The 25,261-nt window shown below is 33.5% G+C and overlaps 1 protein-coding gene across 1 annotated transcript in view; it reads right to left on the bottom strand.

Annotated features, from left to right (window-relative positions):
* Positions 1–13,515: 13,515 nt before the first annotated feature.
* Positions 13,516–25,261, bottom strand: part of crc (bZIP transcription factor crc) — a 29,654-nt gene continuing 17,908 nt past the window's right edge. Inside the window, exons 4-5 of the mRNA XM_089701559.1 lie at positions 24,971–25,141; positions 13,516–14,713 (exon numbers count right to left, since the gene is read on the bottom strand). Coding sequence (XP_089557685.1) covers positions 13,983–14,713; positions 24,971–25,141 — 902 coding nt within the window. The 3' untranslated portion in view covers positions 13,516–13,982. The remainder of the gene's footprint in view (positions 14,714–24,970; positions 25,142–25,261) is intronic.

Here is a 25,261-nt window from a genome sequence, read left to right as displayed (position 1 = left end):
TTAAACTGTCAACTTGTCACAATGTGAATTTAATTTAAGGGAGTTTGAAGGTGACTCCAATTACATCTGTAAATAACTTAACACGCAATGGAAATACAAAACAATGTTAACACACACAAATTTAGACAGATCAATCGTGTAAAAACGCTTAAAAAATCACCGAACAAAATACGCACGCACCCTTTCCCCGCTTATCAAGTAATCCGCCAGAATATCAAAAGCAAAGGGTGCGACAAATGATGAAGACTTTTAATGCTATTAAGCTGATGTGTTAAAATGCCGGTTTTTGTTATCATAATTCCTGCCACTTAAACCTTTATCAGGCCAAGTGGACGACCCTAACAAATTATTGGGACCAGATTGATGCCGGATAAGCATGACCCGTTTTGCATTGTCATGTCATAATGAATATGCAGAAGGCAAAAACAACGAGCTACGTTTCACGGGCCCCGGTTCACTCGGCACGCTGTGTGCGGTGATACGGAGTGATAAACGATCGCAATCCAATTGCGATGATGAACAAGCCTTTGAATCGTCCGGATTATTGGTCTTCATTTGTAAATGCAGTGCTTTCCGATAAACTCCCACGCTGTTTGGTTGGTAACTTTCAATACTGTGTACCTACGCATAAAAATGTATTGTTTATTTCAATTAATTAATTTCAATTGCATTTTCCTTTGGATTTTTCTTTCCTTTGGAAATGTAAAAATAAGATAAATAAATATAATAGAGTTTCTGGTCGAAGCTTCCTTCGAGCAAGCACATTTACAAAATAAAATATAGGTAGATACAATCATTCAAAAAACATCCATAAAGTAAGAAGTCACCATACCTACACACTATATATGTGCCAACGAAATAGCTATCCGCAATGAAACCCTACTTCGATTCAATTTTGTATATAATATGGAAGATGCACTACTGATGTCTTATTTTGAAAGTGCATTATATTCGACATTTAGCTTCTTAAGTAAATTTTCAGTACAATCATATTTCCTTTAGTACAAATTGAAACTCAATTGGAGCGAACGTATAAACTATAAACGCGTCCATCTCGTAAGTCACTGTAGTTAGAAAATTTCCGAGTTTCACGTTCGAATGAAAGCAAGTGCATCCATCTATTATAAACTTTCCATGAGTCAACGTAATACGGCAAACGGGAAAAGTATGATACATACGCTATCAAACAAAGGTATTTTGTAAAATACATTAAATTTTTCTTAAAACAACGTTTTCCATTTAGTTAAGCATCAACGCAATTTTTTATAATAAATAACTGTTGCCGAGTGCACTTTATGGACCGTGAAACGTAACAATGTAACTTTTAAAGTGTTTTTTTTTTCAGGGAACTATATAATTCGTCGGCACATTCTTTTCAGATCCGACTAATGGACAAAGGGTATAAATGAGTTCTGAAATAGAAGAAACTGCCATGCATAGAAGATGTCACAGTATTTGCGGTAATGGGAAAGATTTACTTAGAATTGTGTGGAATTAACTTGCATTAAATAGCTATTAATTAACTGTATACTGTATATAATTCAAATTAAAATAATTAAGATGAAACTTCTTTAGGCGCGTTGAGAGTAAAATTTGCAATACCGTCACACCATGGAGTAAGCCACGATTTTGGTATCTTTGAATCTTTCCAAATAAGTTTTTATTTAAACCAAAAGTATAGTTACGTTCAGTTCGCATTCGATTGATCGATCTATCAAATCCCCTATACATAATTCTCAACACATTGAAATTTGATGGAAAACATTTTCTTCTTTGTTTAGGAACGTTGTCTGTTTAGCTAGCAATCCTTTCTTTGATTCTATTTGTTCTGGCTCTTAACAAAAATACAAAAAATGAGTGATTCTATTATTATACTTCATGTAGCGATATTTATTCTTTATAGCGTAAGTAGAATGCACTTCCTAAACAAAATACGTATAAGGCTCTATCACATCTATTGAATTTTCATTTAATTTGTTGCAAAAATATAGAATTTATTTACACAATAGGAAAATAAAACAGCACTCTGCTTCAATTAAACGAAAATAAACAGTACTTTCCATGAATGTATTATAAATTCTGGCGTGTTAAAACTTCATTTATTCGTAAACTGAGGTAATGAAATAAAATCGGCGCGAGGCAGGCTGGATGCGTTCATCAGCACCATAAAGTCCGTCGATATTAAATTCCTTTTACTAGGAACGCCGTCATAATTAAATTAATAACGCGCTTTGCGAAATATTTCATAGACAGAAAAAATATTTATGAGAATTGCACTGCACTGACCTGAAATGTAAATTTATAACTGAACCAACGTGTATTGAAGAGTATCTCTGTTTATATTAGTTTTAATAATCGTTTACAAACACAATAAAATCAAATATACAAAAAAATAATAACCTATTCAAAAGAGGTTTCGTTGATATTTGTAGTAGAGTTAGAGACTCTACATTTAAAAAATTATATCCCTGAATAAAAGTCGCACTAACGTAGACAAGGTTAAAATGTCTCTAAGCATATATTTGAGAAATTTTAATACATTTCGTCTGTGCATTCCGTTCGAAAGATAAACATGTTAATGTCAGTTGATCGGAGATGACATTCATACAAAAGATTTTCTTGTTTATTTCCTAAATTGGAACATCACACACGGAGCATATATGATAGAAAAACAGAAAGGTATTTGCAAATTCTCCCCCTCAATTGATCTTTACATTGAATACATATTTATAACAGTTGATTTAACTTGATTTAGAATCGCGTCAAACAACTCTGTAGTGAACAATAAAATATCCGAAGAGAGACGATGTTATGTTTATTAAACAAAGTTCAGCATCAATTTGTAATTGTCGACAATAAACTTTTTGGAGTTGATTATTATCAAAGGTTTCCTCAATTAATGTAGTTAAAAGTTATTTATTATGAAAATTTTATAAAGTACATCAGGTAAATGTGTTCACTAAACATTTTTCATACTTATTTGTTCAATTCATCAAATTATCCTTAAATTTGTAACGTCATTTACCTACTAGAGAAATCGCATTAAGACTGTCCAGATTTGGATACTCTCAGTTTTTCTCTAAAATTTTAATAAGATTACATCTACCGCCATTATATCTTTAAAATTTTTAGGTAGATTGCCCAAATTAAAGTTGTTATTCAATATAACCATTTTCTGTACATACTATAGAGATTGAAAGTTCCTAAACTAACGCAAAATCGGAATACAGTTTTAATACGGATTAGTATTTAGTATTTACTGTTTGGCTTTGTATTTGAGACTAATTGGCCAATAACTCTATTTTAATTAACTATGCAAAGCGTTGCGAACCGAATGGACATTTGGGAATAACAATGCCACACACTAGTAACATCATTGAATTTAACAATGATGCTAAAGTAGATGAGCTTTTCGCATAATTTATATGATGAATGATTTACAGTCAGTAACAACAGAGTAGCAAATAATTACATATATGTTTTAACTCGTGGAAAAGAACCGTTTAAAGGACTTAATTTATTGGCAGTCAATGATAAAAGGTGAGGTGATGATGTCCGCTATACTGGATCACAATATTATGAGTGTAACATATTAAAACAGTTTGCAAACGCGTGATATACAATTACTCGCAGAGCTTGTCTTTTGTCCAATCTCATGTCGTTACATTGGACAAAATGGAGAAATAATTAAGACGTTATCTTATATCCCGACATTCATTCAACAGGTATATCACTGTACTGATAGCTGACATCCATCAAGGCCCGCTTACGGCCGCCACCGTCCGCTGCGGGCGCGCGCAGACTTCGCCAGGCGGAGGCGCGTTTGCGACCGCGCGGTTGAGCTGGGCTCGGAGTGCGGGCAAGCAATAAGGCTCTACTTACGCGAGGAGCGCGATCCGGGCTGTAGCGCGACGCTTAGCGTAGCGGGTGAGGCCGCGTGGCCGGGCTGCGGCAGACTGTTGCTCCCCGGGCCGCTTCACTTGTTACTTCACCCGCCGCCCTGCGCACCCTCCCGCCCGCACCCCTTACCCGACCCCCGCGCCCGCCCTGCCGACCCCACCCGGCATCCGCTCACCAATATCACGGGTCCTTCACTTCGCAGCGTCCTTACCTTGCCCAGTAGACAAAGTAACAATTACAAAACGATAACGAAGTTAGAAAAGGCAAAAATGTATGGGATTGACATACGCCGCGTTAGATCACGTGGTCTATCTAATGTCAATCCCATACATTTTTGCGATTTCTAACTTCGTTATCGTTTTGTAATTGTTACTTTGTCTAAGGCCCCTTGCCGGGATACCTAATACCTATACTAAAATATATACCTTCCGATTTAAAAATCTACGATTTTAATGCGTAGTATTATAATTGGTAGTTACTAAATTACTCTACTAAAACCTGAGCTTTCAATTGGGACATAGAATGTTGTAAAGCGAAGTCTTGAAGTGAACTGCAAAATAGATTTAGCCTATAATGGAAAATAAACTTAGTCTAATAATATTTTGATGACCCATAGTAAAAGACCTTGACTTCTAAATAAGTAGGACAGAGGGGGTAGAGGCAATGGTTATATAGTTGGAAAGCGCAGACGAACAGAATACAAACAACAAGTTATTGGTATAGCCGCTCGCATACAAAATCATTCATTTATAAAGTCAAAATTACATAAAACTTATAATTGATGCAGGTTCGCACATATAAATATAAGTAATATCTAGATATTTATAGATAAAAGAATGTATAATGTAACATTGATTCTGATAATGTACAATGGATGAGTTAACTCGATTTATAATAATCGAGCAATCTCTCGCATTAGATACAGATAATATGAGCAGAAGAAAGAAAGGACCAATCACATTTAATCTGCCACTCAGCTGGAGGCTCTATAAAAGTTTAAGTCTTTTCACCTAGTAGTTAAACTTTGACATCTGTGGAAATTAAATTTACGAATTAAGGTTGACGATGACCACAATAACTTTGTTTAAAACAATGAAAGAGAGATTCAAAACAAACCATAACAATGGAATATGGCTGATGATAATTGAAGAATTGGTGATATTTATCCAAGCTTTGAATGAAATTAATAATTTAAGAATGTTTGAATGAATCTAGATAATAGCGTTTGGTTGGTTTCTATTCCTTCAAAAAAGCTGCAGTGACGATAAACAAAGAAAAATTGGTCCAGAAAATCTTCTTACGAATCCAAAACTTGCTAAACTTAGTTTCTGTCCAAAGCGTGTGATTTACTTCTCCAGATGTATACACGAATCTTAAATTTGCCCTGAGAGTGATAATTATCCATGATCAGATGGCATTGAGTGACAATATATAGGTAGTTAATTTAGTACAATTTCAAATAAATCTTTTGTCAAAATCTGGTATAATCCTAGCAGCGAGATTAACCCAATTCGTACGTTTGATCCAACCCCACTAGAACTAGAGCAACAAAGAATTTCGATGCCGATCGCAACATATTTGAGTATTAGTAGCTCGGCATGGCTTCACCCCGGGTTATAATGGAATACAAATGCTTCGTATTTGTTAATCAAAATTGTTCACACGCGTGATTTCAATGATTTAGAAAAAATAACTTGATATTAGGATGGATGGATGATCAAAAAATAATATAAGTTCATCAATAAGTTGAAAAAAAATTAGCTAAGAACAAATAACATTGCTGATAATAAAAAATAAATTAATAATGAATACTAATATAACATTTCATGTTATGAATAATACATAAACTAATGTTTATGTATGTATTTGTGACCCTCATAAGGTAAGAAAAACAACAAATAACAATATCCATATTACACATACAGACCTTATTTGCTTTGAAACGAAATAATCGAATAAGTTACCTACACAACACAATCATCGAAGCAATAATTATGTCGTATGAAGTTACGCGTATAAAGCCCTGCAGCAATCGAATTGATCTTTGAAAAATCACATGCGATATTTTGCCTTATAAAGATTTTCCGATACTCGTTCTTCAATCGTAACGTTCACAGGAATTGAGCTCTGGAGATATCGCCTCTATCGGGAATATAAATACAAATTGGCCAACTGGATGAGTTGTTTTATAAATAGAATTGATTGAACGGCTTAAGGCTGACTTGGTTTTCCAACTTATTTTCTTCAATTACGAAGTAGGAAAATTTTCTTGAATAGGACTTATAAAACGTATTTCCTTTGTTGTCTAAGAGGCAAAAATATAAAGCTGTATCTGGTTGCATTGCATTATTATAGGCACGTAATTTTCTTTGAATGGATTAACATCTAGTAATATCTTACAAACAAGATAGCAACCAAAGAAATATAAATTTATATTGTGAAACGTATTTGCTCATTACACAAAAAATGATACCGATATATTTTCGTGTAGGTATGTAATTTATTTTTGTGTAATTGGCATTTTCCAGCACAAAGAGACAGCCAAATCTGCTTAAATTGGATCACATTAGATTTTGTAATTTCTTCATGATAAATAAATTTTCAATACAAGAATTTCAATAAGAGAGAAGAATAATATATATTTCGAATCCTATACAGCTTTTAGGCTTTTCTTCTTTACTGTTAGTATAATCTGTATGCTGTGTTTTATTATATTAAAAATTGTCACATAATTTCTCTTAATCCTGTAGCTCAACGAGCTCATTTAATTCCTGAATCAAAGATCAAGAGTCGTCTTAAATTAGTACTTAAAACTTGCTAGAAACCTACAACAAACATACAACTTTGACCCGGAGCAAATCCCTGACGCCCGGATTCAGTCATAAATTAATTTAACTCTATTTATATGAATAGACCGTATTATTCAGGATTGAGAACGTAGAATATTAGTTTTGAGACAAAACCCACTTGCATGTCTTGTTTCGTTTTAATTACACACTCATTAAAACTCGGGTTGAATTACATTATAATGAGTCTCTCAAAAGCTATTTTAAATGTGATAATTACATATTCATATTCGTTATTCTACGTAGTTACGATCCAACTAATATACTTTATAAAAATTATATTAAAATCACTTACTTAACATTTACAATAACAATTATTTATTAAACAGGTAAAATGAGACGCTTTTATATGGATGGGTGTCATAAAATAAAAATACTTTAAAAGAAGAGCACCCAGGCTTTTGTTTGATAGAGCCTACGATAAATAAACTTGACAAGAAATGTAGACTGGAACCAAGATCGATCAAAGAAAGACCGTGATGTGTTGTATACTTTTATGCATGTCGTATTTACAGTTCTTATAAACACTACTTAAACAGGCTAGTGCCTACTAAACGCACTCAATAGAGCCTATAGGTCCTAATAGGTCATAAAACGCATTGGCAATAATTCTGTTTTATGAGCAGTGATATGTATTACACTTATTGTCATGAAAATAAAGAGACCTGATACCTAATAAACCACTGTCGAATAACACATACCTATATCGTTAATATTATTAATAAAGAAAACAATTGATGTAAGTACATGCCAATTAATTTGATTTAGTTTTATGGGAGTAGGTAATTACCTAGTAGATATATGAATCTCTTTCTAGATGTGCAAGTCATTGGTAAAATAAATATATACAATTGTGTCAGTTCAACAAAACATAACATAACATAACATCTTGCATAACATATGTATATTAAATAATAATATAAGCTATTTGAACAGAATTTTTGTGTTTTAATGTAATGCGTGTAATTTCAGTAGGTAAGTAGTGTAGTGAGAATAAGTTCCAACGCCTTTGTATTTAAGTGCGGGTATGCTAACATTCAAACTGTATATTCTCAATTTTAATATCGAAACTGGTGATTAGTATTTAGGTTATGCTTAGAATGATGTATAGAAGTTTAATGAACACGTCAATCGTAACGAAATTCTCAAGTTGAGAAGTCGTCAGACAAACAGACTTAATTAAGATAGCGTTATCTTATTTTATTTAAACTTAAGAATGTCATGATAATATATCCTCGAAGATAATATCAATATGTGATTATGTACAAATAACATAGATTTATCACACCTAAACTGACGAAAATGTAGGTATATTTTCCGTGAAACAATGTACCTATATTATTTATGCAGAGTGCAGACCACGCCAAGTTATGTTTCTAATCTACAACAATTAGATACGAAAATTCTCTTTCGGCATTTAGTTGGTTAAAAATAAATTAGACAATATATTTTTGAAAATATTTAACTATAAATAACAATGAATTGCCTAAAAGAAATGCAAATCTAAGTAAGAAGAGTCTGAATAGAATATGTATTGAACTCAGAGGATAATTAAAATAAATATTTTGAAAAATGATGCCCTATTAAAACAATATTCCAATCAAGCGATATATACTGTTCTTTTTTCAAGAATTCTAAATAAAAATACGTAAGCTCAATGTTAACCTGTAGAGGTTAATGAAAAACTTAAGTCGTGGTAACCGTGCACCGATTGATGGAGTTTACGTTAATCCACGCAATTAAGCTTAGAGCACGTCTTTTCGCCAACATGGACTGTTCATTGATCATTTTACATGTCAATCAATTAGTTATATACCTACCTATATGTATAAATTGAACATGTATTATTACATACCTAGGCCTCATTATGTAAAAAATACATAAAAAAAACTTAAATTTAAAATAACCTATCATAAAGATATATAATATCCTTAAAATGTTAGAACAGAATATATTTTCAATTTTGTTGTTGCATCTTTTATTAAACAGATAAATATATTATCTAGAATATCCATATGTGATAATAATGATGAAGCTATAGCGATTAATTTGTAGATAGATATCTTGTTTTCACACATAAATGCTAAACATATGTTTGTTTACTTGCATAACATTTTATTAAGTTTTTTTTTTTAGAAATAAATAAAAACTTGATCGTGAAATATCGTTTTCGTTTTAATGCGATATGGACTTAAGTAATCTTGATCTCGAATCAACTAATTATACTTCAACTAATTATAATTTTCATGAGGTAATTTTCAACGGACCCGGTTATTTCATTCCAATGTCTTACTCTAGGTCTCTATCTCGCTTGGTAGGTAAGCGGTTAGTGTCCTGCATCACATTAATGTTGCCTTCTTCGTCGTAATGTTGGATCTAAAGTGAAGAAGAAAATTTGCATAGTTAACAATAGGGAAAGGGAATTACAGAAAGGAGTTGGAAGAAACTGGATTACGGAGAGCGATTTGTGTGTGAACATGACACATGAAAGATATTTTGTGAATAATATATATCAACTCTATAATTAATTGCAGTATCATTAGTCGTTGTAGGTATATTAAACAGCATGCAAATTGATGTAGCAAGTATTTTTTTCCTAATTTGTCACTTAAGATCAGATATCAAGTCAAGTTCAATTATTACATTTCGCTTCCTATGTCAAACTATAGGTAGCTGTGCCTGCGTTCGTTTGCATGGGAGGAGGAGATAAGACGAGGTTTTCCCCGGGCTAATCCCGTTCCCGTCGGATTCCGGGATAAAGAGCAGCTTATAATTTTCCCAAATAACTAACAGTGAAAGTCCTATCAAAATCGATTTAGTCATTTCAATGATTTGGCCGGTAAAACTGAAAGGCTCAGAGTTTTACAGATTATGTTCGTGTTTAGGTATTCAAGTTGGTAGGTACCTACTTCAAAAAACGTTATTTTGATATCAGATTCAATTATAATGGAACAAATAAACAGGAAAAATATATTTTATTTTCTATAGATGATAATGGAATATAATAATATAAGTAAAAGAACCTAAACATGATAAAAGATGATGATTAACGGAAGACGCATTATTCTTACATTTGGCTGGCCTTCTATCTACAATCTACAGAGGTTTCTGGGAAATAAACGTTTTCATAATATCTCTGCTTAATACAAAATAAACAAATAACAAAATACAAAAATCACTCTAATTCTACGCAAGAATGATAAGAAGCTAGCTACTGTTTTATTATTTGTGACGTTATGTAGATTTTTGCCTTACCTGCCTTGCCTACCTAGACTACAGCATAGATAGCTTCGAATGCATGCATCACATTTATGGTAAACTAGCTGTGCCGCGCAGTTTTAACCACGAACGAACCCGCGGAGAAATGTAAGCATTTCTATAGCTCATGTGTTATTTTTTTCATAAGCTATATCACTACCAAGTATCATAAAAATATGTTTAGTGGTTTTCACGTAAAAATTCAACAAATCTATGTCCAGCCTTCCTCACAAAGTTTCGCATTTATAATATCAGTAGGACACTAGGATATAAGGACTATTAGGATAGGTATCTAAAGGGTCTCTGACTCTGGAAATATATTCCCAGTTCATCCAAAATCTTGTAATTCAATTTGTTTTCCAAGTTAAACATTGATCTTAACAAACTCCAAGAAATTTAAAACAATTTATTTCTACAAGGTTTGAAATGTCAATAAATACAATGAAGAAAATAATTTTATACTCCAATTGAAGACGAGGTATTCTGTACTATCACATAACTTTCCATAGTAGACTTTAAACAGTAGTAGCAGAGTAGATAGTAGATTTGAAGTATCTTTCAACTGAATCAATTCTCAGAATCATTACTTCGCCCTCTCAGTAGATATAGCCGATATAGGTATAATATGTATAATATAATTTAGTGCCATATCACACTAGCGGATTGCGAGCGGTTTCAAAGCGGAGCGGGTGCGCAACGAATACGTTGCGGGCGCGCAACGAACACGCCGCGGTTGCGCAGCGAATTCGTTGCGGACGCGTCATTTTGTATACTCTCGCACAAAAGCCAGCCCTTCCGCCTTGCCTAACTTCCATTCAATATTTCCATCGTTTCTGTAGCACTCAATTTTTTAACCGTACTGTGGAAATGCACTTACTTAACAGTTAACTAAAGATGTAATAACAACTGGAGTTGTTAAAAAAAGGTGCTATAAAATTGAATTACTAGGACTTTTAGAATGTACCATACATTCCAAAAGTATGTAACGACTGACCAGTATAATCTCTCCCATAGCAACGTATGTTATAAAGAGATTTTGTGAACCTAATTATGAGCAAAGTGATAGTGAGTTGCTGGTTGCTTGATAAAATTTTCTATTCACTGCTATTTATCTAATAATAAGATAGCCCTGTTTTAGTTAAGGAGCTTTAACATTTATTTCACTAATGAACTTTCTTAATGAGCAATTAAGTTATCTGATTGCATTTCGACCAAGATTTAATAGATAAAACAATACCCTAAACATTAACATGTTATGAAACTCGTAAAAAATAATGATCTCATAATTATTATACTATCACAAGTTATAAGTAACAACCAGCACGGATTCCATTTTGTTAATGAGTGTACATGACTGCGACGTAAACGTTGCGCATCTGCCACGCGTCCGCAACGAATTCGCTGCGCAACCGCAACGTATTCGTTGCGCACCCGCTCCGCTTTGAAACCGCTCGCAATCCGCTAGTGTGATATGTCACTTAGATGCAACTAATAAACGACTAAACTAACTGTATTCATTGAAAGATTTTTCATTATAGGTATCTCTGTCCTTTTACATTTAACTTAAATTATAAGTAGGCATATATAGATAATTAATAATAATTTATTATTTTCCTAGAAACCTTATGTTTTACTTCAGTGCTTTATTTGAAAACTTTCTCCTATGAAAACTTATCTGCCAATTATTTTGTGTAAGTTTCATGTGAATAATGTTGATATTATGTTACTTACCTACTTATAAGCTAAAATTGAAAAATAACAGCGACTCATTTATTCAACCTTCATGGCATCCATGAAAATTCCGGAGCGCCAATAACACATTCAGAACATTAGGGTGGAACATTCCAGACGTAAAGTGATGGGTAAGTGTGTCCCACAGGATTAAAGCAAAGGCAAGACTTATGAGTGTAGTGAAGTTTTCATCAGCTTTGCTACGAAAGGAGAGATCATTACCTTACAAGTACAAAATTTGCTTACAGACGAAAGTCTTATAAACTATTTTCATGGATATAAAAAGATGAATATTTTATTTATATCTCTCTTTATACTGACACCCACGTATTGACCTTTTCTCATCCTTTGTTACAATTTTATTAGTTTATTTTGGTGTCAATTTATAAAGACTTTGTAACGTGATTATTATTATAAGTTCAGTAAAATATTTTATTATGTTATAGAATAATATTTGAAGATATAAGACTAATATTTTGAAACTGAGTTTATTTCAACTGGTACGAACAAATTAAATAATGTGGAATAGTCGAGGATTGGTGGACAAAGGCTCCATACTAAAAATAAGACCGCCAATGAAAAATGCTCAAAATGACGCGAGAAAACTGCGTCTTATCTGACTCCCACGCCTACAGCCTTATTTACAACTAATGTAACATAATGTGACTGCCTCAACGAGTAAGCACCACCTCTTTTAATTAATTCACTATATCAATAAATAGGTCCAACCTACTGAAAAGGTAACTTCAACGGTATAAACGTGACTGAACTCGTGACAAAATAAAGACCAACTTCAACTTTTAAATACACTTATAAGCACCGGACATATAGATAGATGAGTGTTCCTACTTCTGTGTATGTTCAGAGTTCGAGTGGGGCGAGGATATTATATAATTTTTCAATAGATCGCCGAACTTGTACTACCTACTTACCTTATAGTGCATACTATATAGATTTGCTATATAATATAATATAGGTATAGCAACTCGAAATCAATTGAACTTCAACGGTACGTTGTCGAAAACATCTATTATTTTCATATCCTAAATAATTTTTATTTATTAAAAGCCTAATTAATAGCATTTTTATGTAATAGTAATGATAGAGATGTCCTTCTCGATTTACTGACTTAGAAGTTGAAAAAATATATTGAATGACCTCATTAAATAAGCCAAAAACGAGGGTACTCGTGCGTAATAAATATTCTGCACTATTCATATAGCCTTGGTTTCTTATTACGATTTAAAATGCTCTCAGTTATAAAAAATGCTATTTACTATGCTGTGAATTATAGAAATAAGTCTTGCATTATGCAGCGATCAAATATGAAATAATGGAATTATTCAAAATATAATTATTGTTCTTACTGCAGTACAATAGATCACGAAACACCAAGTTCCCTATCCTTCATAAATATTAATTGAAGTTATAACCAAGGCCGTAGCAGGTATTGCTTGGTATATTAACATTCCTGTTTATGATAAGGCGATTGAATTATGCACGTATTTGTTCCGCGTAATATTAGGTGCATACACGAGTGCTATATAATGTAGAAATCACCAACAATCTACATTGTAGATTGTTGGTGATTTGATCGCATTTATGTATAGTTGTATATGAAAAATTGTATTAAATTCTTCTATCTTTAAATGTTTTCATTACTCTTTTTAAGCGCAATAAAGAATTAATAAATAAATTAAGCAATTAAATTGTATATTATATATTTAAAAACCTTTTAGGTTTAAGTGGTTTTGGTTTGGAAAAATAAAATAAAACAACATTTTCCGCCGTCGCATTCCATATATTGTATGAAAACATGTACAATAAAATACATAAAAAATATTAGATTCACGAAATAAATTGAAACGTAAAACATTAATATTTGATGGAAACGAAAATGTTAAGTAAAATTTTAATAAACTATGCTTTCATAACAATGAATGCAACCTATCCTCTAAATAAAGAAATATGGTGATAATGGCGCCACCTGCGATTACTAAGATGTTACATGGTTTAGATGTTATCCCTCGACTAATAATATGAATGACAAGTGCTGCTCGAAGTTTATTAAAAAATTATATCTGTAAAAACTTAAAACTTATCTAGCATAACTAGAAAATAAACTTAAACATAACATCCGAAATAAAGAACTCCATTTCTTCTTTTGGAACTGTAAATCTCTAGCCGCTCGTCGGCGGTGAAACAGGTTAAATTCTTTCGCTTAAGTGGGCGAACCGAGAGGGTGATTTATTTTATGAGACCTTTGGCCCTAAACAGGTCGCGCATGAGGCCCTTGAGGTAGCGAATCTCGCGCTGGAGGTCCGCGCATTTGTCGCCGAGGACCGCGTGGTGCTGCCTCAGGTTCTGCTCCTCGTTGAGCAGAACTTCGATTTCGGCCTTCTTCTTCTGGCGGTAGCGCGTCGCGGCGTTCTTGTTCTGCTCCTTCTTGCGCGAGCGGCGGTCGTCGGCGTTGCGCGAGTAGGGCTTGGGGCGGGAGGAGGCCCACTCGTCGTCCGTGGAGCACGAGCGCGGCGACGACGGCGGCGAGCCGCTGGAGCTGGCGCCCGACGGCTGCGGCGACGTCAGCTGCGCCGCGCGCAGCCGCACCAGCTCCTCGAGCGCTTGCGAGTCGCAGTCGTAGTCCGGGAGGATCGCCGGCGCGGCCGCGGCGGGCCAGGGCTCCGGCGGGGCGAGGGCGGGCGCGGCGCCCTGCGCGTGCTGGGCGTAGCTGAGCAGCAGCTGGGTGGCGGGGCCGGGCGGGCTCTGCGGGGGCGTGAGGTGCGTCAGCTCGACGGCGCCGTAGACGGTCTCGAACTCGCGCAGGAGCTCCTCGGTCGGCTGCGGGCCGGCTTGCGGCGCGTACGGGACGCCCGCGACGGGCGCGACCTGCGGTACCTCCACGCGCTCCGGTACTTGCGAGATGTTTTCGAAGATCGGGAGGTCCACCTTCTCTTCCAGCCAGTTGGAAAATATGTTTTCTGAAATAGAGAAGAATCTGTTAGAATATTGCCACAATTTGTAAATTCGTATCACGTATATTTACAGGGAAATTGTGAATATAGCGTAGGAATTAGGGATGTAACGATACATGATTTTGCCGATACGATACCGATACCGATATTTGTAGTAATGTATCGGCGATACCGATACCGATACCGATATCGATGGCTTGGTAGAAAAATAAATAGTGAATTATGCATAAAAAGTTACCAACATTTAACAGAGACTCAACTGTTAATCGTATTCTTTTTAATAAAAATGCCAAATCAAAAAACAACAAAACCATATATTTTAGTATTATTATTTTACAAAGTCAGTTAAACTTTAAGTAATACACATACAATCAGTACCTAATAAAAGTTTACTTTTGGTAGAGTTTTTTCAGAAAACAAAGTGCGCACGCGCGGGCGGCCTCCCGCATCGTTCATTGGGCGCGGTTTTTTGAATTGTTTGATATCGGTATCGGTTGTTTTATTATCGGCGATACCGATATATCGGCTTGCCGATTATATCGGCCGATATATCGGTATCGGTATCGGTATCGTTACATCCCTAGTAGGAATATTATTTTTTTATTTCACAATTTGAAATTCGGTTCAATTTAATTATTTTATAATAATTTAAACACAAGTGTTTGTAACATATTTCATACTGGACTGATTATGACAAAACCTAGTCTGCGTTCTTCGTTAAAATTAATACATATAATCAAATAAAATGACAATAACTCAATTATTATTTGAGAGCAATACGTGAGTAAAAGTTTGTAGTTTTAAAAATTTACCTAACTTAACCTAACAAAATACCATGACCATCTCATGTGGAATATATTTCGACAATAATATTTATCAATTTCAATGGTTGTTGTGCGATTTTACGGAATTACTGTTAAATCTTTTTTATATCATTCGAAGGTTTTTATCTTATTATTTAAGAAAACAAACAGAAGATATCATCACTACAAAATTAAGGCATATGTAAATTAAAATAAATTTTAAAAACCAAATAACGTGTTTTTTTTTATTTGCTAATGAATTCATGTTAATTTGCAAACATTTTAAATTAATGAGCAAACATAGTAAGTTTGCAAAAAAACTTCTATCAAAGAATAACTATTTGTGATCCAATGTATGACGTTTAGATTTTAATTCAAAATGTATTAAAATGAGAGACACGATAAGCTGCAATCAAAATAATATTGTAATATTTTAGAGTTAAAATTATGTTCATTTTCTTTATCGTGCATTTAAAGCAAATAAATGGGTAAGAGCCTTTGTTTCATTATTAACGTCTGATTGGTTACTCAATCGCGAAATTTCCTATCAGTCTCAGACGCATTGAATCGATTGTGAATCGACATCTTCGACATCCCAACTACACACAATATTCAATTGATTCTAATTGACACTATGTAGCGCTGATCATTCGTCGACCACTCCATTCCAACTATTTTAACATAATGATAACACGATTTCACTGACCCAGATAAAGTTCAATACGAAATAATTGTAACAACTCTTCCGTTATGTTTAATGATATGCTGAGAGAAACAGATTATAAGCGATTATTTAAAATCATCAAGAACATAAGCATAAATAAAGTAGACGCTAATTATAACAATCAATAGTGAAACAAGAAAGTAAACGAATAGTTATCTACAAGAAATAAGAACATTAAAATGAGTCTAAAGTTTTACTTCAAAGTCCGCTTGTAATCGAAAGTACCTACTTGTACTTAGTAGTCTTAGTAGTCTAAGTAGTGCTTTCGAAAAGCTCAAAGCTCATCTCGGTTTACTTGAATGAAAAATGATTTATGATTTTATATTATCTGGTGCATTTTATCTATTATTTTATGTTATATAATGCTCTTATCTATTAAGAATATTGCGCACATGGTGGAATCTGAGAACGCTACGACAAAGATACAAATGTACTTAAAGTAGAAAAAAGTAGAATGCTTTAAAGTAACACGTGTAACAAATACTAATGCCGAGTGTCACTGTCATAGGCATAATAGAAGATATAAGTGTGTAATCATAGCTATCTTCCCCTTACAAAGGATAAGTAATGTTATGGATTTAGAAATAAACCACAATATAACATTACCTCATCTTCACACGTATAGAAATTCCCTAAAGTGGCAATATAAATTGTGGTATCAATTTTGTATTTGCAGTCTTTAACTGTTTTGTAATTAATTACAAAACAGTTAAAGACTGCAAATACACACTTAAGTGTAACAATACGAAAACAATGTGTATACAAAATTAAGTAACTTTACAAGAATCCTTATACTTTTTCAAAGGAATGGGATTTATTTGAAATACAGTGCCAACTTCTGCTAAATTGCTAATAATCCGCTGGTTTTTCATGATAAATTACATCTAAACATCTAAAAATCCCCCACAAGTAAAAATATTATTTACTTCGTTAAAATAAATTATCTAAGGAATGTTCATAAAAACTCGTTATCATAGCCATAAAATGTCCCAAGAATTAGTATGTATAATAAGGAAAAAATATAGGGGAAATTCCCTTTTATTTTTTAATAACGACGCATGTTTAAAACAACAGTTACCCAGAGGTTGAAATTAACTTGACAACAAACAACTACGATAAACTTATCGGGTGTGCGTCCATGCCCTCAGATATTTCTGGATACATCTTCTACTTTTAAATCATTATCAGGTTGCCAAGATATAAGAACAACGTTTAAAGCACAATAGCTTCAATACGCAAATGTAAAATTTAGAAACAAGGGTTAAAAAGTTCAAGATAGATATGATCAAAGTTCTGCAATCAGTGTTAATGTACGATACTCTTAGAATGGGTCAATGAACCTACTTTTGAAGATTTGTTTAATCGCGCAGTAGTCCGAGCGCTATAAGCTCATATATGATAATTTATGTAATTATATTTTAGGCAGACACCAAATTATTGCCTACGTCTAACAGTAACATGATCTCGTCAGTAAAAAATTTAAGAGATCTATCTAGTCACCATGTCAAAATGGTTGGTTTATTCTTTTACAACGAAAATCATAGCAAAAATATTTTATAAGGTATAATGAACCGTTATTAAGAGTCATCAATCATTAAGTGTTCATAATGATGTACCACTTAAGTTTATTTATGAAGAAGTTCAACGTAAGCTCAAAAGTTTCAAGAAGTTTTAAGGCATTAAATGTTACAAATAGAAGTAAACAAGCCTCCTTCAAGCAATCAATATCAATGCGCAAGAATGGAAACAAGTGGGCAATAAGTCGCTTTAATTATTGGGCGAGTGGCGATCGAGGTCGCCTTGTAAGCGAACTGGTTTATCAGTTAACAGCGACCTGCGACGCAAATGTGGAAAAATTAATCCCAAACAACCTCTAGGCACCGATACCAGGGAGTATCGCCAAGCTATATACCTATATTTCCTTCCAAGTCTTTCCCAAATATTTCAGAGAATGCATAATATACAGGTTTCGTAAAACCAGCGCGCTGCATAAACTTTATTATATGGTGTGTGTGTGTGAGGCATGCAGATACACGACACCCCGCACACTGCTCCTACTTGTACCACAATCGTTGGCCACGTGAATGCAGCGACGGTAATGTGCACGCGTGCAATCATACGATTTGCTTTTATACTATGCAAAATATGTATATTCAAACTTGTGTCAATAAGCAATAATAAATGGGGCTATAAATATAAACTATGTTCGCTTCTAGATAACATGTTTACAGAATGAGTGGCAAGTTACTCGTTATGTTTATTTGTACGACGATAAACCTTCACACTAGTGAGCCTTAATAAAACATGCTCCTGTGCGATCTAGTGCACATAAATAACAGAATGTTAGATATCGAAGTGTGACCTAAACGTTAAAGCAAAACATGTGTGATAGCATAGCAGATATAAACATGAAAACAAGAATAAGTTTTCCGCTGACAGTGTATTGGCTGACCTCTATCAAGTTACCTCGAATTGATATCAAAACGAAAGTTTAAAGACATGGGCTTGGGATATTAGGGCATTGTATAAATCAATTAAAATCTGATCATTATCTTCGCCTTTTGTTCTTGAACACACAAGAAGAATTAGAGCGTGAAGGCCTTGATATAATTGCTTCGTCACAAAAACATTCCATGAAAAGAATCAAGACAACTGAATCTAGCATTGAACATAATATATTTAAACACCTACAAAACACGTACCGGCATACAGATCTGCAAGTGCCATCACGCAGTCCAATATTTTTACGAATACTTGTCCTTTATAAATATTCTTACTGCTAGAATACTCTAACGATAATTCTACGATTATATAGGCAGTGCTATTGCAGAATCTGAAATCCTCGTGTTGCGAGCAGTAGTCGTCGTGAACGTTCAGTGCATCAGACACAATCACCTAACGTCTTTTAACAAGTTTCTGTGAGTTGAACACTATCTCCTTATTCCAAATGCAGCGATAGTGGTACTTCATTCTAACGGCGTCCAAGCGGCTCATGGGCGGCGGCAGGCATAGGTCGCGAGCCGAGCGCGAGCGCCCGAAATGTTCTCCTCGAATCGAATTTATTGTCACGGATATAGCAACCAGCAAACGCGCCGCGATTCACGCCACTACTGAGTGCGCGCGCGCGTGCAATGTCAACGTCGGACCTCCGCTCCTTTCCCCTCGCTCGCACACGTTCTCGCGCCCAGCGAAAAGAAATTACAACTCTGCAACTTCACGCTGCTGCAGCAGGCTTTGCATTTCAATTACCTAAACAATGTCTTATATTTACGATCACGTTTCAAGTTACAATGATTTGTCATATCAATTATCAACTTGAAGAGCCCATAAACTAATTATTCCTAAATACACGTAGATTTAGAAATTCAATATTTTAAAGTCTATTTCATCTATCATCATCCATTGCGAAAGTTTGTAAGGATGCTGAAATCTACGTATGCAATCCATTAAAAATTTAATGGGAAATAATATAAGTCCTAAAAGGACATAGTTTACTAAGAGAAAGTAGTTAAATCGCCATTTAATGAACGGACACCTTGGGACATTGGCTAAACATAAATAAAATACGTTTTAATAGCTATAACTAATTCCGATCTCAGGCAAGATAACAAATCATAATTATATTAGTATCTTGAATTCGAGGGTTTGTATCAAAGTTATAGTACATTGCGTTTGGTTTCCAACAATCTTAAACTTCAACCATTCTAAATATTTAATAAGGTATTTTAAATGGAAGTGTGCGCTTCAAGAAAGGAATATGTAACTTTCCAATGCCGAAAATCAAGTTGTTACCAGTTTTATTTCTTGTTCTTTCACTTACCTACATTTGTGTAGGCATTAAAAATATAAATAAAAAGGTTTTTCTCAAATAAGAGAATTAGTTATTGAAGTTATACTTCTTTTGGCGCGATGGAGAAAAATGATGAGAGTGAATTTTTACGATGCGCGCGCACACCGACACCTAAATTTAACAGCATGAAGTTAGTTCTAGGTGGTATGAAAATTGATAACTATGTTCAAGTTGTATATTTTAGAATTTTTTCCATACGCCAAAGAAGTATAACTTCTAACGCGTGTACATAAGTACACACACTCTTTTTTTTCTCACACAGTCTTAAAATTTAGCCTATGTAATAAACACAATTTAAAAATACAATATCTTAACCCAGTGAACATTGTTTGTGTTGAAACATTAAGTTGTACTTAAACACTGGTTATTTCAAATCAACTTTCTACTTATTAGGCCTTCGACTACAAAGTAATACATATAATATACATAACACATTTTCATAATTTGTACATTACATGTTTTATATGTATAAAAAATAACGTTGTCATTTTCTTAAGTGTATATATATATATAGGATTTAAAAGAGTCATTGCATTACGTTTTTCGTTAAATATTCCATGAATTAAAACAATATGATACGTTTAAAGCTGTGTTTAAACTTTAAAGAGTATAAATTCCAAATCGATACGCGTACCGAATTTTAATGACGACTGAGCTTAACTCATCAAATCATAATCATTATTGAATCTTATGTTCAGTTGTTCTTAATATCTCTTTTATCAACAAATACTATTTTTATAAGGTCAAATATTTTCCGTCATCATGCTACTGATAAAGACAATTACGCAGAACTCGTGGAAATTTTAAATTTGTACTGACAGTAAACTAATAATTATAATAATTAGAGTTCATACGCTCATCAGATAGAGATTGTGTGTTTTCTTGAAATAGTACCTATTTAAATTGTAAAGAAAATAAAACAAGCATATGATTTAGAACAAAGATCAAACAAATATTTAATCACGTCATTGTATAAAATTGTAGTAGGTACATATATGTTTAGTTAAAAATACATTGCTGTTATCTTTATTTTAGAAATAATAAAAGTAAATCATTTTAAAGGGGCCTGATAGGAAAAGGCAGTATGCACAAAGTATGCATCTAAAGACTATACGGCGGTGATGATATTCAATACTATTAGAAAAATTATCATTTATTTACATTACCGACACCCTTCCAAAAAAAGACGGGTTGCACTCCGGGATTGCCGGCAGAAGTGAAAACTTGATAGCCATCCGTCTTACGCTTTTTCGATCAGGTCACGTGTCCTGACGCGAGTTTAAGATTTTATACCCATTACAGAAAAAGTGCTCAACGCCACTAAAGAAGTTTTCACTTCAATTATCCAAATTTACAGCAGTAATTATTATAAGCAACTATTTTACGATATAAAATATAAAAAGCGCTCATTAAAGTTATTCACATAAGCGATAATAAAAAGATAATTCTATTACAAGATCACACATGCCACGGTACAAATGTGTGATCAGCAGGGGTGTGTCTTTTTTAGATAATTTACATTTACAAACCGGAGCACACTGGCTAATACGAGATATTACCTACATAAATTAATTTCATTGCAGTTTATTGGGTGACTCGGATTTATCTCAATGATTAATCATTTTCAAACCAGTTGAAATTAGTTTTTACAACAGTGCAATATTGTGTATGCAAAATAGAACTTGTCGATTCTGAATTAAATATATTATCTTTTTTATTGTTCATTTTACAAAATAATCTTTACAACACTTTTTTATACGATAATTATTATTTTTATTTTATTTTGTGTGGGTATCTCTCTCATCTCTTCATCTAACATGAAGATTTTTTTATTTTTTATTTGTAATTCCAATTAGTTTAAATTCTGCAATTTTAAGAATTTAAATCGTACCATCCAAAACGTTCCTTTAATGTCATCTGTAATAATTTTTGGGCCAGTTATCTTCAGCAATGTTAAAATCTATTTTAGTTAATTCGTGTCATCAAATTTATTGAAAAAAAATGCTTCAGTCATCATGCGACCAAAGTTAATATGTATAACGATTTATTAAGTCTTAAGAATAGTTTTTGTTAATAACAGTAAGTGACATAACCGCGGGATTGTATTTCATGCCAATCATCGTTTAAGCAATAAGTTTGTACCAATTTTTCACTAAGATATACATATACAAGAACCAGAGAAATAGAAAATACAGATTTTTGAACCGGTGCCTAAGTAACAGCTTTATAAAAAAACGGTGGACACGATAACTTGTGTAAAACTTAATTAATTTAATGGCATTATATTTTATTAGCTGTAGATCTACTATGCGGAGATTGGTATTGAAAATGGTGATGTTATTAAGTACCGTTTAATAGCTATCAACGAAAAACTAAAATCTTCTTTTCGGCGAAGGAATGAGCATTATAGGTCGTGCACTTTTGGACTTTCCAAACTCTTTGACTATATGTTATAGAATATATACGACATAGAATAGAGAAGAATGATTATTATTAGCATTTTAAAGTTCCCTCCGTTTTTTGATACTTGTTCCCTTCATATTATTTAAAATTACAAATACATTTTTTTAAAAGCGTGATGCACTTGCGGAATCTCTATTGAGGTACGACGTAACAAAAACAACAAAAATATAGAATTAAACATTATATATTAAATATCGTTAGGCTCTTTGGAATGTTTGAAATATTTATATTTAGCAACTATGGAGAAATAAAGCCCAACCCACAATACTGTCTTAAAACGTTTGCAATTACGAGTAATTTTCTTGATAATACATTAATATTTCATACATTTATACGAGGATAATTATTTTCAGGATTTAAACGCTTCTAATGAAGACATAAATACCTACCCGGACGTTTCACATTTGCTTTAAACGCTACATCGCGATCACTTTTTAAAGAAATATATGTTTTTAATATTTCGAAAGAAAATTATTTGAAGTGCTGCCGCTTTTATTTAAGAATGCAGTTCATCTTCAGTCCGTTATGTTTCCAATACAAAGAGAATAGGCAGTAAGTAATCCACCACGCTTGCCAAGTGCGGATTGGCAGATATCACATGTCGTCGAACTTTTTGATTCTTCGACATGTCGGTTTCTTCACGATGTTTTCTTTCACCGTTGAAGCAGTAGTTATGTTATAAACTTGCGCGAATAAAATTGAAAAATCAATTTATATCCTGCACGCTTGCCTGGTCTCGAACCCCCGAGTTCAAAAAGATAAGATTTGAAGTTCGAGGTCCTCACCATTTAGCCGCCACTGAAGAATGCAATAGAACCTAGGAATCCGACGGAAGCTGACTTTAAGAATAGAAATAAAAAAAACTACGTATATGTGCGTATCGCTATGAAATTATTGTCAAAGTAAATTAATCAATTAACGAAATACATTTTAATTTAATCTGTATTTCACTATTGAAGGTTTAGGGGAAAAATCCTCCATACTTTATTGAATAAAGATGCAAATATTAAACAGAATAAGTGAATAAATACGAAGTGAAGTAATGAATGCATTTCCAGAAAATTCCGCACCTTAAATAATGTAGCGATAATATTGTGTGAAATATAAGGTAATTAATAGTTATAGATCGATAGTAGTAATACTAAGTACAATATGCCTTTCCAGATATTCCCCGTAACTCAAAATAACTAGTTATAATATTGTGTGAATGTAGGATAGTAATAAACTAATAACCCACAGCTTCGTTTGCTTCATTTCGATTCACCAACATATTTAATCACCATATAAATAAATCAGACATGAATGAATCCCTATTAAATTTGTGACTGTAGCAAAACGTGTCTCATTATAATTTCCAACAATTTTCCAATATTTGTAGTTATAATAGAGGAACCGAAAGCAATTCCGTCTTTATACCCAATTTTTACAAGCATGAGCCGCTGAATGGTATTAGAAATAAAAACTATGTAATAAACGGAGAGCTGTCGGAGTTAGAGTAACTCTTTAAAATTTTCAATTAAATATGCATGATTAAATTTCTTGTAGAACATTTAATGGCATTAACTACTTATGAAGTGACAATCTAAGGAAAGCATAAAAATAATATTTGCAACAGACTTGATCAAGAAAATCTCATCTACAAATTATTTATCAGTTAAATAAAATCGTACACGGTATTGTAAATCGTGTATAATTGTTGATGTTGCATTATTTTTATTTCAACTATGTACTTATAAAATATAATTCGAAAAGTCGGCTAGCCTTGAAACATAACATTTTAATTTGTACAAGTCGATACGTACAGTCGTACAAGTATAAAATGCCGAATTAGTGCATAAAAGAGGTGCAATTACTTCAATTACCTACATTTTTATATTTTATTCGTTCTGTCACTAAATTTTAAAGTAGGTAACGATATCTAGTTCTCACAAGTTATACAAGTGAGACTAGTCTCTCATGCACTTTACTAAGGGATTAGTTACTTCTTTTGACTGAACGTTGCCAGTTTTAACCAGAATGCTATTAAGAATGCGTATGTCACGTTACACGATGTAGTATTAGTAAGTACACACATGAAATACTGCTTTTATTGAAACAGAAACGTACTTTCTTTTAAATATCTTTACTATTTGGTATTTTAATTCTTATTTTTGGTCATACAAATTGTAATGTAAGCTCTAGTTTCAAAATATGTAGTTCAATAATCTACCCTAAATGCTACACAGACGTTGGAAAATCTACAGCAGAATATTATCCCTAAATAACACTGCATCCGTAGATGATATATCATCAAAAAGGCCATTGCTCAAACGCAAACCACATCCCATGGCACATCAATTCAAAAACCTGGCCGAATAAAAAGCTAAAGAAAAAAAAAGAAAACAAGCCAAAATTCGAATTTCGAATTTTGACACGTAACGTACCTTGCTTGCATTGAGTTTCCAGCTGCTGCAGGAGGTCGTTGGCTAGCTCCGCCCGGCTGGGCTTGCTCTCCTGCGGCGACGGCGGGTACAGCGAGTTGGAGAACTCGTCGTGCACCGCGTAGCCGCCGAGGCCGACCTTCGTACCAGCGCCGGAAAAGTTCTTGAGCAGATCTGCCGGAACAAAATCTATTGTTAGATAACACTCTAATGATATTTTATGTTATACTTATATAAGGGTTCGCTTTGTGCTTTGGTGCCATATTTCCAACTGAAAACTTAAATATTTATTTG

Source organism: Colias philodice, chromosome 12 (genome assembly GCF_061535455.1).
Source record: "Colias philodice isolate Cphi_HAF_F1 chromosome 12, ilColPhil1 Martin Lab GWU primary, whole genome shotgun sequence".
In the NCBI taxonomy this organism is placed as follows: Eukaryota; Metazoa; Arthropoda; class Insecta; order Lepidoptera; family Pieridae; genus Colias; species Colias philodice.
Note: the sequence above shows the minus strand (reverse complement) of the source record. Positions and strands in the feature narration are given on the sequence as shown.